Source organism: Pelodiscus sinensis, chromosome 4, assembly GCF_049634645.1.
Source record: "Pelodiscus sinensis isolate JC-2024 chromosome 4, ASM4963464v1, whole genome shotgun sequence".
Classification (NCBI taxonomy): Eukaryota; Metazoa; Chordata; order Testudines; family Trionychidae; genus Pelodiscus; species Pelodiscus sinensis.
Genome location: NC_134714.1, coordinates 20433295 through 20449919, shown reverse-complemented (window position 1 = coordinate 20449919; position 16625 = coordinate 20433295). Strand labels below are relative to the sequence as shown.

Genomic DNA, 16625 nt, shown 5'->3' with positions numbered 1-16625 from the left:
TGAAATAATAAATTTGGCCATTATGGAGGCGCTGAGTAACAGTTTCTGTAATTTTGTCAAAGTTATATCCCAATGTCATGTACAATTCAGAGTCTGAATCATTTGGTGCAAAGCACCTAAAATATGTTTGGTAATCTATTAATAATAATAATGATAAATAATAATCCACCAGTAATTTAATATTGTATTTATGTGGTCTCTGATTTCTTACCAGAATTTTTATGCACTCCTCTCCTCAGATAACAATTCCAGCTGAGATAATTCTCTCTAATTCCAGCCTTACACATCCTACTAGGCATTCAGTGTGCTACAAAGGTCATTTTTAGGTTATTCACGGATATGATCACATGATCTTCATTGCATCATTGTTAACCCTATTTTTAATTTTCAAGCAAGGATTTTATAACTCTTTCAGGCAATTTCCTATTTCCTATCTTAATGCACTGTCTTCACACCAACAATGGAAAAATATCAACATATACAGTTCCCACCTATATATGTTGATGTTTTTCCATTAAATGGACATTTAGGCAAGAAACCATCCTTTATTATACACATTTTAGATAAGTAAATTGTGGCATAAAGAGGTTAACTTCTCCAACATCATACAGCAACTCAGTGTAGAGCCAGAAGCCCTATTACCAAGACCCCTACTCTAATCATTAGACATGCTCTACTTCCAATAGTCCAGAAACAGGAATATTTATTATTTATTATTATATTTTCCATCAGAGCCCTTAATCTGTTAGACATCAATAACATACACCAAGAAAGACAATTCCTGCCCTACAAAGTTTTCATCTGCAGAAAACAAGCAACCCATCCTTAAAGCAATGTTGTGCTGTTGACAAAGCACAGTGTGCCAACAGATAGTGACTGACCATTATATCTAGTTCATCTGGTGAGAAACAATATTTCTTTTCAGGTAAGCCCTTATTTGCTTGCCCAGCTGCAATAATGGCAGTATTATATTGCCTTATATCTTGGAATAATGTATTGGTGCTGGCTGACTTATGCAGTAGGTTGCAATGTTGCAGCCCAAAATGGAGATGAGGATTATGACCCTGGAGGTTTCTATTTTGAACTTTAGATGGTGGAGAATGTAAAGAAAGTTGGTCATGGGCCATGCATTTAACTTCCCAAGTGGATTAATTATAAATGTTATCTATATATGAGTGCAAAAGGTGATGTGTATTACTTAGTGAATGCATCTTCTGAAATGACCCAGGTGAACCTAAAGTGAGCCTAAAGAATTGCTGGATAAACATTTCATTGAGAATTCAGAAGAGCATCCAGAACAGAGGAGACAGCTATAGATGATGAACTACCACCCGCAACAATTCTACGTCCAATTTCTGAGTTGGCACCTGGGTTATAAATTGCCATAAAACAGTACTGTACTTTGAAGACAAGCCAGAATGTTTGTGGATCAATAGACTGGAAGGATTTGGCTATTGCTGCATTTGTTTAACTTCTCTTCTCACACAAATGGAGGATGAATTTATCTTAATCATTTAAATATACCTACCTGAATATCACACTTGGCTTGTTTATTGATCAGTGTTTGTCATCTTGGGCCCATTCATGCAAAGGGCTGAGCATCTCCTGAGAGCTGCTGAACAATAACATCATCCACTGAGAATAGCGATAGAGATGTAGCCGTGTTAGTCTGGTATATATGGTTGTGACTATTTTCTTCCATTATTTGATCTGAGGAAGTGGGTCTGGCCCACGAAAGCTCATCATCTAATAAACCATCTTGTTAGTCTTTAAAGTGCTACATAGTCCTGTATTTTGTTTCATCTTCCACTGAGTCTGACATTAAAGGTAGTTAATAGCAGGCTGTCAGTCCTCTTACCCGTTCTGTTCTTTCCCTAGAATGCCCTGACACAAACATGGTCAGGCAGTGAAGTAGGTGCAAACTAACAGACACATGGTTGTAAGGGAGAAAGGCTGCAGACAGCTGGGGTGACAAGAAATAAGAAATCTAAGAAGCTGTGTTTGTTAAGTGATTAATCATGGTTTTACATCTTCTGGTCAGAGAAAGGTGGAACAAATGGATTACAAAACAAAATCCTATTTGTAGGGTGAACAAGCATAGTTGTCTTTTCAGGTAAACCAGAGACACCTTTGACTCCTGCTCTCACTGAAGGTAATGGTAAAGCTCCCATTGATTTAAAAGGAGGAAGAATGGAGGTCATGGAGGCTCATTAATTCTTTCTATAGACAGAGCTTACATCTCAGTTAGCACTGATCATGACTTCATTGGTTTTCAGATCCAGTCCTTGATCTTGCTATCCAATTCTCTGCTTATTGCTTCAAAATTTTGTTGCAGAAAAGAAATCTAAAAGAGTTCTTCCTTTTATAATGTATATTATAAATTATTAATTAATGCAGAAAAAAGTATAGGAATATCTGCATTGTCAGCATAGACAAGAATCTACAATTCCAAGATGGTTCAAGTGCTATGTATTTGTGTATGCTCTTCCCATTCAAAATCCTGGGACCTCCTTTGCAAACAGAAGTATTCTTCTACTCTTCAGAATCATAGAACTGGAAGGGACCTTGAGAGGTCATCAAGTCTAGTCCCCTGCTCTCATGGCAGGACCAAGCACTCTCTGGATCATCCCTGATAGATGTCTATCCAACCTGCTCTTAAATATCTCCAGTGATGGAGATTCCACAACCTCCCTAGGCAATTTATTCCAGTGTTTAACCACCCTGACAGGAGGTTTTTCCTAATGTTCAATCTAAACCTCCCTTGCTGCAATTTAAGCCCATTGCTTCTTGTCCTATCATCATAAGCCAAGGAGAACAATTTTTCCCCTCCTCCTTGTAACACCCTTTTTGATACTTGAAAATCATTACCGTGTCCCCTCTAAGTCTTCTTTTTTCTAAACTAAACAAGCCCAATTCTTTCAGTCTTCCCTCAGGAGTCATGTTTTCTAGACCTTTAATCATTTTTGCTGTTCTTCTCTGGACTTTCTCCAATTTCTCCACATCTTCCAGAACTGGACATAGTACTCTCACTGAGGCCTAATCAGCACAGAGTGGAGTGGAAGAATGACTTCTCAGGTCTTGGTCACATCACTCCTATTAATGCATCCCAGAATCATGTTTGCTTTTTTTGCAACAGTGTCAGACCGTTGAATCACGTTTAACTTGTGCTCCACTGCGACCCCTAAATTCCTTCCAGCAGTACTCCTTCCTAGACAATCAGTTCCCATTCTGTATGTGAGAAACTGACTGTTCCTTCCTAAGTGAAGTACTTTGAATTTGATCATTTTGAATTTTGACCCTATGCTCCAAAGCACTTGCAGCCCCTCCAAGCTTGGTATCATTTGCAAACTTAATAGTTGTACTCTCTATGCTATCATCTAATTCGTTGATAAAGATATTGAACAGAACTGGTCCTAAAACAGACCCCTGTGGAACCTCACTTGTTATGCCCTTCCAGTATGATTGTGAACTCTCTTCAAAGAAATTTCCCAATGCCACAGGCCATATATGGGTCTACACCAGTAGTCCCCAAACTTTTTCTGTCACATCCTCATTATCCATAATGGAACCTGTCTATACATCCATGGGAGCAGGGCTGGAGCCAGGGGCAAAGCCAGGAATAAGGCCAGGGTGAGGAACCAGGGCCGGGAGCAGAGCAAATGGCCAGAGGTGTAGCTGGAGGTAGCACAAGTGTGAAGCTAGAGACCGAATGAGGTAAGTAGTGTCTCTTCCAAACACTTATGGGAGCTAGGAATGTGAACGGATAAGTGGTTAACCGGTTACAGGGTGATGCTTACCAGGTAATGGTTAACCAGTGCTGGGAGTAGCCAGGAACTGGTGACAGCCTCAGCACTGGGGCCAGGAGTTTGGCTCCAACCCCAGACAGCAGCCCCAGACCCAGTGTTGGAGCCAGGAACCAGCAGCAACCCAGCGCTGGGGATGGGAGTTAGCGGTACACGGGGCTAAAAGCATGGGCTCCAGTGCTTGGCTGAGATCGGGAGGCCAGAGTGGTTAGTTGGTTAACTGGTTAAACATTGGGTTAACCTAACATTTAACCGGTTAAGCGATTAATCATGGTTTTACATCCCTAAGGTGCTGACCTGGGGCCTGTAGTGCCTCCTCAGTCATTTCTCCATGCCATCCTAGGGGGCACACCCCACAGTCTGGGAACCACCAGGCGATGCACTACTTAAACCTTTAGCATGGGACTTAGATGTTGGTTAGAGTTTATCACTCTCGGTCTTTACTCTTTAGAACTCTCTATTTCTCCTGAATTAATATTTTTCTTCACTGGAGTCTACAAGAGCAGTATGGAATGGCTAGTTATCTTCATCTGCTTTTCCAGAATTAGATCCTTTGTATAGTAGCAATGTGTGCTAGAGAACATATTTCTGAATTCTACCTATTTTCCTGGATACATAGCTTGACATTTAAAGTCAATAGCAGAACTCAAATGACTTCAGTGAGGCAAAGATTTCATCTTTAAAACTTAAGATTGTGTTAAGTGCACCCTTATTTTAAAGAATAACGTCCAGACAAAAATCTTTGTTATTAACAGCTCACATTATTAGAAATAATAATAATCCCTAACTCTTATACCAGGTTCCATAGAAAAGCACTTTACAAAGGAGGTATGTATCATTATTAATTGAAAGAACAAGTCACTGCGGCTCAGGTAGCCGTCTGCACAGCTTAGTGCAGGATCATGGTTCCCTGGCATTTCATGGTCTAAGAATAATGAAAACATATTAGGCAGGTTCACTTTCATGCACTAGAACAATGCTGCAAAAACCTGTGGATTTTTTAAAATTTAATGTACAATATCTATTACTAATAAGTTTTGTAGAAACTGTTAACATCCCCCATAGATTTTTGACCCAGACTATTTCACAGTGTCCTTTCTTACAATGTCCTCTAAAGTTTCATGGAAACACAATGCAAAGTCCTTCCTTAGCACAGGGACATATTATTAAACCACCCCCTCACAGTGAATCCAGAATGAGGCTGTTCCTTCTTCCCCAAGCTGAACTAGAGCAGGTAAGTCAGAACCAAACACACAGCCAACTCTGGTCTGTTCTCGGACTATACCCCAGGCAGGGTGACTCTTGGTGCAGAAGGAGAATCTTGCAGAAAGTACCCCACCTTGTCTGCCCAGGTTCTGACCTTAGTGAGACTCCTAGGATCAGTGCTTAATTTATAATCAAAGAAGTGCCAAGCTCAAGCATTTTTTTCCTCTTTCATAATTTACATGACACAACCAGAGATGCTGTGCCTATGAACTGCAAAGCCTACAGGTGGCCAGGGCTTGACCTCAGCCCTGGTACAATAAACACCGCTTGCCTATCACCAGTTCTCGCTGAGACAGACTCACAGCAAAAACCCTCCTGCAGATAAAAACCAGTAGTCCTGTGGCATCTTAGAGACTAAGCAAAATATATAGACTCCTGAGCTGTCGTGAAGATGAAGAGGGTTTTACCCACGACAGCTCAGGATTCTATATATTTTGGTTAGTCTCTAAGGTGCTAAAGGACCATTCACTGGTTTTTAAAGTTACAAACTGACACGGCTGCTGCTGAGACGCTTTACAAAGTTCTTTGCAGGCAATCTAGCCAGGGGGAATCCATCCCCCCACCCAGCTGGGAATGGGGGCGAGTGAGGGGGGCCCGCTGGCTAGTCCCTGAGGCTGGGCTATCCCCGGTAGCCGGTCCCCAGTTGGGAGGGGGTAGGGAATTGCATGGTGGCCTGGCTGCCCGCGCTGACTCCGCTCCTGGAGGGGTGAGGGGGGTGGCAGGTGTCAGCTGGCCCTGGCGCACGGGTTAAGGGGAGGGAGGGAAGCGAGGAGCGTCAGCAGCCTGCGACCAGGGAGGAAGGAGGAAGCGCTGGTTGGAGCACCACGTGTTTGAGCTGAGCTGGGTCCGCGGTTCCCTGCATGTAGCCAGTCCCTGGAGAGGGGGAAGCCCAGGCAGCGGCAACGGCTGCGGGGAAAGGTGGGTGCTACCCACGCGCACCCCATTGGGAGGCGGAGGGGCGGGCACCCTGCGGGAGGGAAGGAGCCTGAGCCGTGAGGAGGGGGCCGAGAGACTGTGAGCCCAGCTGCGGGCATCCCTTCCCCCCAACCCAGCCCTCCCCGCCCCCCGAGCTTGAGCGGCCAGTGTTAGCTTGTAGGGTGTCGTCACTGGCTGGACCCTTCACTTGGCTCATGCTGCTCCTGCATCGCCCCGCTTCACTTATTTGTGCTGCAGCTCCCAAGCCTGGCCAATAGAGAATCAAGATAATTTGCTCGGCGGCGGCCTCGGAGCAGCTCTTAAAACTGCGCTTGGCTCATTGGCCTCTGGCTCTTAGCCGCCGAGTTATTGTGTTGCTGAAGAGAAAGCAGATGCAGCAGTTCTTCCTCCAGGGCGCCATTCAGGAGTCAGTTCCTCTGCATAGAGACCAAGGAGGGGGATTGTAATTAAGGCTACGATTTAGTCATGGGTATTTGTTACTGGCACTCAACACAGATTCATTATCCCTGACCATGACTTGCACTATATACCCCTGATACATCTTTGGGGGCTGGAGGTGGGGAGGCTGTTCCAGGAAGCTGGAGGTTGGGGGGAGGCACAGGGGCTAGCAGCACCAGAGGCCACTAAGCCAAGCCTGGGTGAAATATGGCCCGTGGGCTGAATCAGGCCTGCCAAGCCACTGGATCCAGCCTGCAGATGCAGCGGGGAGCCCCAGGCAGGCTCCCTGCTTGCCTCATCCCACCCACACCGCACATAAAAGCGGCTGCTGTCCCATTTCTCTTTCAAAACTGTGAGCCCGGAGGGGAGGGGAGAAAGATTCAGGTGCTGCCCCTGCTCCTAGCACAATCCCACTGGCTGGTTTCTGGCCAGAGACCAGCCAATGGGAGCTGCCTATTTGAATAACAGGCAGCCAGGAAGCACCATGCCCCCTCCCCTGGTCCTGCAAGGGGCTGGGGCAGGCTGGCTGAGAAATGTGCTGGGCTCCTGGCTGGGAGTCACCCAGGTAAGTCTCCTGGCCAGAGCCTGCCTCTGGCACCCCGGGCCTGCCCTCCTCCAATTCTCTGCCTCTCACTTCTGCCCCCCTCACTCCACACACCCGAACCCTCTGTTACTATTTGAGTCATGGGAAGTGGGTGGGTGCACACTCACCCACTACTAAAGGCCCTTCCCCAGCCTTGTGGTTGGGACTATTGGACCTGGAATTCAACTGGGGACAAGTAATGAATAATAGGATCAAAGCTGCGGGTCAAAGGTTTAAAACGAGGGAATAGGGGAACACCAAGCAGAGAACCTTGGACAGCGCCCACTGCTTCTCAAAGCTGTCCAGGGAGCCAGTGGACGCCACCCAGAGGAACTTTGCCTGGATGCGTGAGACTAGAGAGGAATGGAAATAGGCCCCATAGTTGCAGAGCATCCTCCTCCCCTGGTCCAGCATCCTCCTGGTATTATCGATGGCAGCTTTCGCTAGGGCCAGAAGAAGGTTGATGAGGAGGTCTTGTGACTTTCTGGGGCCACAGATGGGGAGTGCACAAATGAAAAGGTGAGGGGAAAAGTGCAACCTGGACCTCAGCGGGAGATTCTGGAGGAGACAGAAAAGGGGCTACAACTTGGTGCATTCTAGGTAGGCGTGCATCAGGATTTCCCTCACATTGCAGAATGGGCAGCTTTGGGGATAGGGGTGAACCACACCAAGTACATGTGTTCCCCAAATCCTCTGTCCCCTTCCTGCACCCATATCCTCTCTCAGACCCTGCACCTCAAGCCCCTGCCCCAGGTGACAATCCAAACTCCTGTACCCCAGTCCCTTGCTCTAGGTCACCACCCAAACCTCTGCAACTGCAGTCCAGTGCCCCAGGTCACAATCACTTCCTTCACCCAAAGTCCCTCCCAGATTCCACACTCCTCCTTGCACCCCAGTTAGGGATTTTAATCGGTTAATTGAATAGTTGAGTAACCTTATGAATTCTTATCGGTTACTCAATGATTTGATAGTCCCCAGGGGTGGGGTTGGGAGCCAGTAGTATGGGGTGCCAATTAGGAGCTGGTCTGCGAGGAGAGCCCGTTTAAAAACCAACTTTCCTCAAGGACTGGCTGCCTGTTGCCCCGTGCTGCTGCCCAGGGCGGGAGGAGGTGGGTTTGAGCTCCTGGGCCAGAACTGAGCTGAGCTGGGCTGCCTGTCCACCTGGCTCCTAATACACTTTTAAATGCAGAGCCGTAGTGAGGATAGGACCCAGACCTGTTGCAAGCCAGGACTGAGCCGAGCTGTTGGCCAGCGTGCTAAAAAATTTACTGGTGGAGGTTGGGGGAAATGTGTGTAGTCTATAGCACTAAGCTGTAAGATTTTACTTATCGGTTATTCGGTTAATCGACTACACTATTACATCTCTAAGCCCAATCCCTTACCCCAAGCTCTTTTCTGCACCCAACCTCCATTCCGACCCTGCACTTAATATCATGAAAGAGTTTGGCCCTTGACCACTTACCAAATTCTTGGAATGGCCTCCCATCAAAAATTATTGCCTACCCCTGCACTAACGGTGGCTGCTCTCACTGCTCCCAGTACAGGTGCTGAGGAACTGCCCATCGCTGCCTAAACAGTGGCCAGAGCAGCTGACCCAGAGTTTGCTCCAGCAGCACTGATGTGGCTGGCTCTAGGGCTGCCCACCTGCCTCTGCCCCAAGTGCCTGTGGGACAGCTCCTCAGGCAGTCCAGGGGGCTGCCTGAGCAGTGATTAGTGCAGCTGGTCTTGGGGCTGCTCCAGCAGCATCAGTGCAGCTAGCTGTGGGGCTGCCTGAGCAGCAGGGTGAAGAGCCACTCCCACACTGGCTGGTGTGGCTGTCCCTTCAGGTCAGCCACAGCTGCTGCTGCACAAGTCATGGAGGTCAAGTGAAAGTCACAGAATCTGTGCATGGGCTGATGTTTGCTTATGTTGTTGAATCCTTAGTGAACCAGAATTTGAAACGTAAGGAGTTTAAAATTTCCTGTTAACTGCTATCTATAGTATCAAGAGCTAAATTTTCCCACATCTAAGGCTGGCACTTGCTCTGGGTGGAATTACCAGAGTAGGGGCTGAAGTCACTGCCTAACATGCATGCCAGAGAACTTGTGCAGTGGAGTTCATTGCTACCAATCCTATCTTGTAGCTAACTCTGTAACAATGTGGAGCAAGCTGAAGAAATAATTTGCATTTATAGTTTTACACAAGTTTAGCAATGTACAATGGAAAATGCCAGTCACATTGAAGTCAATGGGAGTTTTTCCATTGATTTTAGTGGGATAAGAATTCGGTCCAGTGTCTTTTGCTATCTTCCTAAATGTATCCTGAACTATATTAAGTTTAAAAACGAGCTTTCATGTGGTACCTTAGAGACTAAGAAATATATTATATCATGAGCTTTTGTTGGTAAAACCCACTTCATCAGATGAGTTGGCATTTAATAGCCAATGTCTTGTGTATAGTTTCTTCATGTTTTATATATAGAACATTACATATATTTTTCATAATTCAAGATAAAGTTCCATCACGATCTAAAATTATAGAATGTTTTTTCTGTTTCTTCTCCTTCAGGTGAAAATAACCAGACAACTAGAAAACTATCGCAATGAGTTTTGTTGAATACAGAGATACCATAAAAGATGGAGACACAGCTATCGTGTTTTTGGGCCATGAATCGATGTTTCCTGTGAAAGTCCAACATGGCGGTAAAACTCAGACTAAGTATGGGGTCATTAGACATTCCACTGATCTCATAGGCAAAAGATATGGCTCAAAGGTGACCTGCAGTAAAGGAGGATGGGTGTTCATTCTTCATCCAACCCCAGAGTTGTGGACTATGAATCTTCCCCACAGAACACAGATTCTTTATTCAACTGACATCTCTTTAATAACCATGATGTTGGAATTGAAGCCTGGATCCATAGTGTGTGAATCAGGTAATAGTTCTAAATTGTTAACTAACATTTTACCTAGCAATAGACTTAGCTTTCCGCTTTTAAAAATGTTCTTTTGCTGCTAGGATCTTTTGGGCCTATAGTTCCAATATTTCTATTTAATTTTGAATGCTCTGTTTTTTCTATACTGAAAAGACACTCTGCATGTGACATTAGTTCTGTGTGGTAGGTACCATGTGCAGAAATATGTATATCAAGATTAATCAATTGAAATAACCCTCCTTTTTGGGAAGGAGGAATGAATTTAGTGTTCTCTGGCAAATTAAAATTACGAATTGTGCCAGTCTCAGATGTAATAGTTCAGTTTGTTTTAATAACAATATAAGAACGGCCGTACTGGGTCAGACCAAAGGTCCATCAAGCCCAGTATCCTGTCTGCCGACAGTGGCCAGTGCCAGGTGCCCCAGAGGGGATGGATCAAAGACAAAGATCAAGCAATTTGTCTCCGGCCATCCTTTGACAATCAGAGGCCGGGGCACCATTCCTTACCCCCTGACTAATAGCCTTTTATGGACCTGACCTGAATAAAAAAAGAGCTAGATAAATTCAAACTCTGTTATAGTCCTGGCCTTCACAGCCAACTCTGGCAAGGAGTTCCACAGGTTGACTGTGCGAAGTGTGAAGAACTTTCTTTTATTAGTTTTAAACCTGCTACTTATTAATTTCATTTGGTGTCCTCAAGTTCTTATAGTATGGGAACAAGTAAATAACTTTTCTTTATTGGCCTTCTCCAAACCACTCATGATTTTATATACCTCTATCATATCCCCCCCCGTCTCCTCTTTTTCTAAACTGAAAAATCCGAGTCTCTTTAGCCTCTCCGCATATGGGACCCGTTCCAAACCCCTAATCATTTTAGTTGCCCTTTTCTGAACCTTTTCTCATGCCAAAAATCTTTTTTGAGGTGAGGAGACCACATCTGTACACAGTATTCAAGATGTGGGTGTACTATAGTTTTATATAGGGGCAGTAAGATATTCTTCATCTTCTTTTCTATCCTTTTCATTTTTAAAATAATTCCTAGCATCCTATTTGCTTTTTTGACTGCCGCTGCACACTGCATGGACGTTTTCAGAGAACTATCCACGATAACTCCCAAGATCTCTTTCCTGATTAGTTGTAGCTAAATTAGCCCCCATCATTTTGTATGTATAGTTGGGGTTATTTTTTCCAATGTGCATTGCTTTACACTTTAAATTTCATTTGTCATTATGTTGCCCAATCATTCAGTTTGAGATCTTTTTGAAGTTCTTCACAGTCTGCTTTGGTCTTGACTATCTTGAGCAGTTTAGTACCATCCGCAAACTTTGCCACATCACTGCTTACCCCTTTCTCTAGATTGTTTATGAATAAGTTGAATGGGATTGGTCTTGGACTGATCCTTGGGGAACACCACTAGTTACCCCTCTCCATTCTGAAAATTTACCATTTATTTCTACCCTTTGTTTCCTGTCCTTTAACCAGTTCTCAATCCATGAAAGGATCTTCTCTCTTATCCCATGACAACCTAATTTACACAAGAGCCTTTGGTGAAGGACCTTGTCAAAGGCTTTCTGGAAATCTAAGTATACTATATCTACTGGATCCCTCTTGTCTGCATGTTTGGTAACCCCTTCAAAGAACTCTAATAGATTAGTAAAACATGATTTCCCTTTACAGAAACCATGTTGACTTTTGCCCAACAAATTATGTTCTTCTACGTGTCTGACAATTTTATTCTTTACTATCGTTTGAACTAATTTGTCCGGTATTGACGTTAGACTTACCCATGTATAATTGCCAGGGCTGCCTCTAGAGCCCTTTTTAAATATTGGCATTATGTTAGCTGTCTTCCAGTCCTTGGGTACTGAAGCTGATTGAAAGACTAGGTTACAAACCACAGTTAATAGTTCCACAATTTCACATTTGAGTTTTTTCAGAACCCTTGGGTGAATGCCATCCGGTCCCAGTGATTTGTTACTGTTAAGTTTTGCTATTTGTTCCAAAACCTCCCATAATGACATTTCAATCCAGGACAGTTCCTCAGATTATCACCCACAAAGGATGGTGCAGGCTTGGGAATCTCTTTTAATAATATTGGGTGTAGGGGAGGGGAAAGGGGGGTTGAAATTCTTTTGGAAGATGTCTACAGAATAGCTTGGTTGATAAGTCTCAAATAGAAATCACCATTCTTTTAAAATTGGGTTTCTCAAATGTCATTGCACTGCAACCCCCTTCTGACCTAAAAATTACTTTATAGCCCCAGGAGGGGGGGACTGAAGCCTGAGTCCACTCAAGATCCACTGCCCCGGGTGGGAGAGTGGGGGCAAACCTATGCCCCACCACTCTAGGCAAAGGGGCCAAAGCTGAAGCTTAAGGACTTTCAGCCCCAGGCAGGGACCTACAGTCTGATTCCTGATGCCCAAGGCTGAAATCCTCAAGCTTTGGCTTTGCCCTAGGCTGTGGGCTCAGGCTTCAGCCTTGGGCCCCAGTAAGTCTAAGTCAGTCCCGATGACCCCATTAAAGGGAGACATGATCCACTTTAAGGTCCCGACCCACAGTTTGAGAACTGCAGTTCTAAAATAATTTGACCATTGGTAGAACTTATTTATGCAGGTTGAAAAGGAAAACAAAATAGTATGTGTTAAACTTGTAATACGTGGGATAAAATGGGAGTGTTCACAGACCGAGCGACATAATCCACATATTTGGCCTTTCTTACGCGATGTATGTGCAGTACTGAAACAGCACACAAAGGTCAGCTGCAATGGAATGTACACAATGGGTGGTTTGACACCATTGGTGATCTGTGCCGTATGTTCCAATGCTTTTCATGCATATGATTTAATCCTCGGAGCAGGTTATTGGTGTGTTTTGTGCATGAAACATTAGACATGTGATGCTGTTGGTTGCAGAGCAAAAGGGGGAGCTGTTCTATTTTTTTTATTCTCATACTGGTTAAAGCACCATTATAAAACATTTTTCATATTTTTATCACTGCAGGCAACATTGTTAGGTTTATATAATCATTTCATGCTGTTTGGTGTTACTCTCCTGTACTGTAGGAGAAATATATAATTTTCAATGTATAAATCTGCCTTTCTTTTTGAGGCATTTATTCTGTCTGCCTCCATGGAATCCTTTTGTAAACCTGCTTGTCCTTTGAGTCAGATACATAAAAATAGTGCACAATGTTGTTGTGGTTTTCGTTAAGGTTTCCCATTCCCAGTCTTGCATAATATTTGGCAGCCTTTTGGGCACAGCCATCTTTCACACGCAGCTACAATTTCATCTGTCATTCTCTTTCCAGTTTGTGGAATAGGGAACGTGATATATATATATTTAACCCCTGAATGCTGGAAGCTGGCATTTTCAGATTTGTAAAACACTATTGCATTTAATATGCACTTAGTATGTCAAACTCTGAACCTCCCATGTCGAAATTCTGGTTTATACAATAGTAGTCTTAGGGCTGGAATTGCAGTTTTTGTAGCTGGTTGCTCCTGTGATACTAGACACACAAAGTGAGTGAGGTAATATTTCTTACTGGACGAACTTCTGTTTGGTAAATATATAGACTTCTGTTTTTCTCTTGAGCTTTTCCTCAGATCAGGGAAAGGTACTTACAATGTCACAGATAACTATGCTAAACAACACACATTCTTAGAGACCTTTCAAGATGATATAGGCTGTTACCAAAAAAACCTGGGGTTAGTGGGTCACAATCAAACCAGCAGACAAATATAATACCATTGCAGTTCTCAACCATGATGATCACATCAATGAGGCCAACCAACTACTCCACCTATTATGAAGAACTGGAATATTTTACACCACATTTCACTCAAGAATGTAAGGCTCTTCACATCCTTCCCCACACAGATCTATTGATTTCAATTAAACAATGCTCACTCTACTTTTTGATTATGAATATTAGCACCGTAAAAATGTATTTTTCAGTTCACCTGATATAAGTTTGCAGTCTAATTTCTTTATAATGAAGATTGAACTTGCAAATGCAGAATTACATACAAAAAATAACTGCATTCAAAAATAAAACTGTCAAACTCTGGAGCTTATAAGTCTACTCAGACCTACTTTTTCTTCAGCCAATCATTCAGACAAAAAAGGTTGATTACAATTTGCAGGAGATGATGCTTCCACCTTCTTGATTAAAATGTCTCATGAAAGTGAGAACAGGTGTCCTTGTGATACTGTTGTAGTTGAAAGATATATTTGTGCTAGATGCACTAAAGATTCATGAGTCTCTTCATGCTTTAGCCACTATTCTAGAGGACACGCTTCCTCACTGAGAATGGGTTCTGATTAATAATGATCCAAATCAGTGAGGTCTGATGCACATTGATTGTCTGAGTCAGATGCCACCAGCAGATTGATTTTCTTCTTTGGTGGTTCATGTTCTATACCATCTTTAGCAGAGTGTTACTGTTTTAAGACTTCTTAAAGCAAACTCCACACCTCATCCCCCTCAGATTTTGGCAGGCACTTCAGATTTTTAAACCTTGGGTGGAGTCCTGTTGCTATTTTTAGAAATCTCACATTAGTATCCTCTTTGCATTTTGTCAAATCTGCTGTGAAAATGTTCTTAAAATGAACATGAGCTGAGTCACCATGCAAGACTGTTATAACATGAAATATATGACAGAATAAGGGTAATGCAGAGCAGCAGATATAAAGTTTCCCCCTATGGAGTTCATTTATAAATTTAATGCATTGTTGTGGTGGTGTGTTTTTTTTTTTTTTTTTTTTTTTTTTTTAAATGAGCATCCTAAGTATGTCAGCTATCAGGGGGGTAGCCGCGTTAGTCTGAATCTGCATAAACAGTGAGAAGTCCTGTAGCACTTTGTAGACTAAGAGATTTATTGGAGCATAAGCTTTCGTGGGCAAAGATCCACTTTGTCACATGCATCTGACGAAGTGGATCTTTACCCACGAAATCTTATGCTCCAATAAATCTGTTAGTCTATAAGGTGCCACAGGACTTCTCATCAGTATGTCAGGACATCTGGAATGAGGCCCAAAGCATGTAGGTGCATATGAATGTTTAGCATATCTGGTAGTAAATACCTTACAGTGCCAGCTACAAAAGTGCCATGTGAATGCCTGTTCTTACTTTCTGGTGACATTGTAAATAAGAAGCAGGCAGCAGTGTCTCCCATAAATGTGGACTTGTAGGCTCCACACTTTTACATTGTTTTGCTTTTGAGCGCAGTTATGTAACCAAAAAAAAACAAACTACGTTTGTAAGTTACACTTTCATGATTAAGAGATTTCACCTCCTACAAGGTCTGAAATGCAATGAAAAATACTATTATATAATTTTTACTGTGCATATTAGGGATGTAAGCAACTAGTCAACTAACTGATAAGCAGGAGCTTATCAGTTATCACTATTGACTAGTCACATCCCCACCCCACCCCCATCTCCCCAGCTGCAGTTCTGCAATATTAAGAGACAAGGAAGCGGGGGCATGAAGATGCCAACTCAGTCCCTGCTCCCGCGGGTCATGGGTCAGCCCACATAACCTCCCCTGCTGCTGCTCTGAATTACAAGGGACTTGTGAGCTGGCGTGCAAAGGTGGTGTAGTATGGTGTAACATATCTTGATGGGATCCTAAAACAGACTATAGTCCATCAGTCCTAAATAATTTGTTCTAGATCAGGGGTCGGCAATGTACCATAAGTGGCATGTGAGCTGATTTTGAGTGGCACGCACAGTCTGTGGCTCTAGCTCAGGCCCCTCTTCCCCCCACCCTCGCCAAGTGCTGGCTCCTGCCGAGCCGCCTGCCCCCTGTGTTGCTGCCTCTCTATCAGAGGCAGCGGAGGCGGGCAGGGGGAATAGGCAAGAACCTAAGTAAAAGCTGGCTCCCTGTGAACAATAGGTCCCACCTGCCCCCCTAAGAATGTTAAGGAGTGATTATTGTGCTAATCGATACAATTTGTGTCGACTACATGATCAGTCGATAAGGGGAGTTGCTCTGCAGAGCTGCAGTGGGGGTAGCTCCCAGAGGCAGCGGGGCGGGGGGGGGAGGGATAGAGGCATCTTCTGCTTGTGGTAGGCTGAGGCTGGCTGTGGGCAGAGGCTGCTTCAGCAGCAACTCTTGCCCGTGGCCAGCCTGGGCTGCCATGAACAGGGGCTGCTGGATCTGGCACAAGCCAGCACCGAGCAGTCCCAGCTTGTGCCAGCTCCGGACTGCTGCAGTTCTGCATTTTAAATGTAGTAAGAGCTTGGTAGCTGGGACTGCTCTGTGCTGGCTCCAGCAGCCCCTGTTCGCAGCTGCCCAGGCTGGTCATGGGCAGGGGCTGGTGCCGGAGCAGTCTCTGTCCACTGCTAATCTCAGCCTAACACGGGCAGAGGCCGTGTCTGTTTCTCTCCGCCCCCCCTCCCTCCTACCCCTGCTTGCTGCCTCTGGTAGAGGCAGTGTGGGCAAAGGTCAGGCAGCACCATGGAGACTTTTAAGCCAGCTCCCCTCAGCGCTGGCTCTTGTTCCTGCCACTTGCTGCCTCTCATACAGAGGCAGCAGGGGGCTGGAGAGTGGGCAGTGAGTAGTTGAGGAGTTGAGTAGACTATCAGATAAGCTTGGGTAGTCAAGTGCTTGACTACTTGGTTACATCCCTGTGTGTATAAATATGTAACCGCTAAACGTTTCTGTGGTTATATGCTTACAC

At 44.3% G+C, this 16625-nt stretch overlaps 1 protein-coding gene across 2 annotated transcripts in view; it reads left to right on the top strand.

The window, feature by feature from the left end:
- Nucleotides 1-16625, top strand: part of TRMT61A (tRNA methyltransferase 61A) — a 42531-nt gene that overhangs the window by 2405 nt on the left and 23501 nt on the right. The window contains exons 1-2 of one of the 2 annotated variants that reach the window (XM_006130998.2): nt 5852-5987; nt 9574-9938. In XM_006130998.2, coding sequence (XP_006131060.1) covers nt 9608-9938 — 331 coding nt within the window. In that variant the 5' untranslated portion in view covers nt 5852-5987; nt 9574-9607. Of the gene's footprint in view, nt 1-5851; nt 5988-9573; nt 9939-16625 lie in introns of those variants that run through there. The other variant, XM_025188615.2, reaches the window with a different exon arrangement.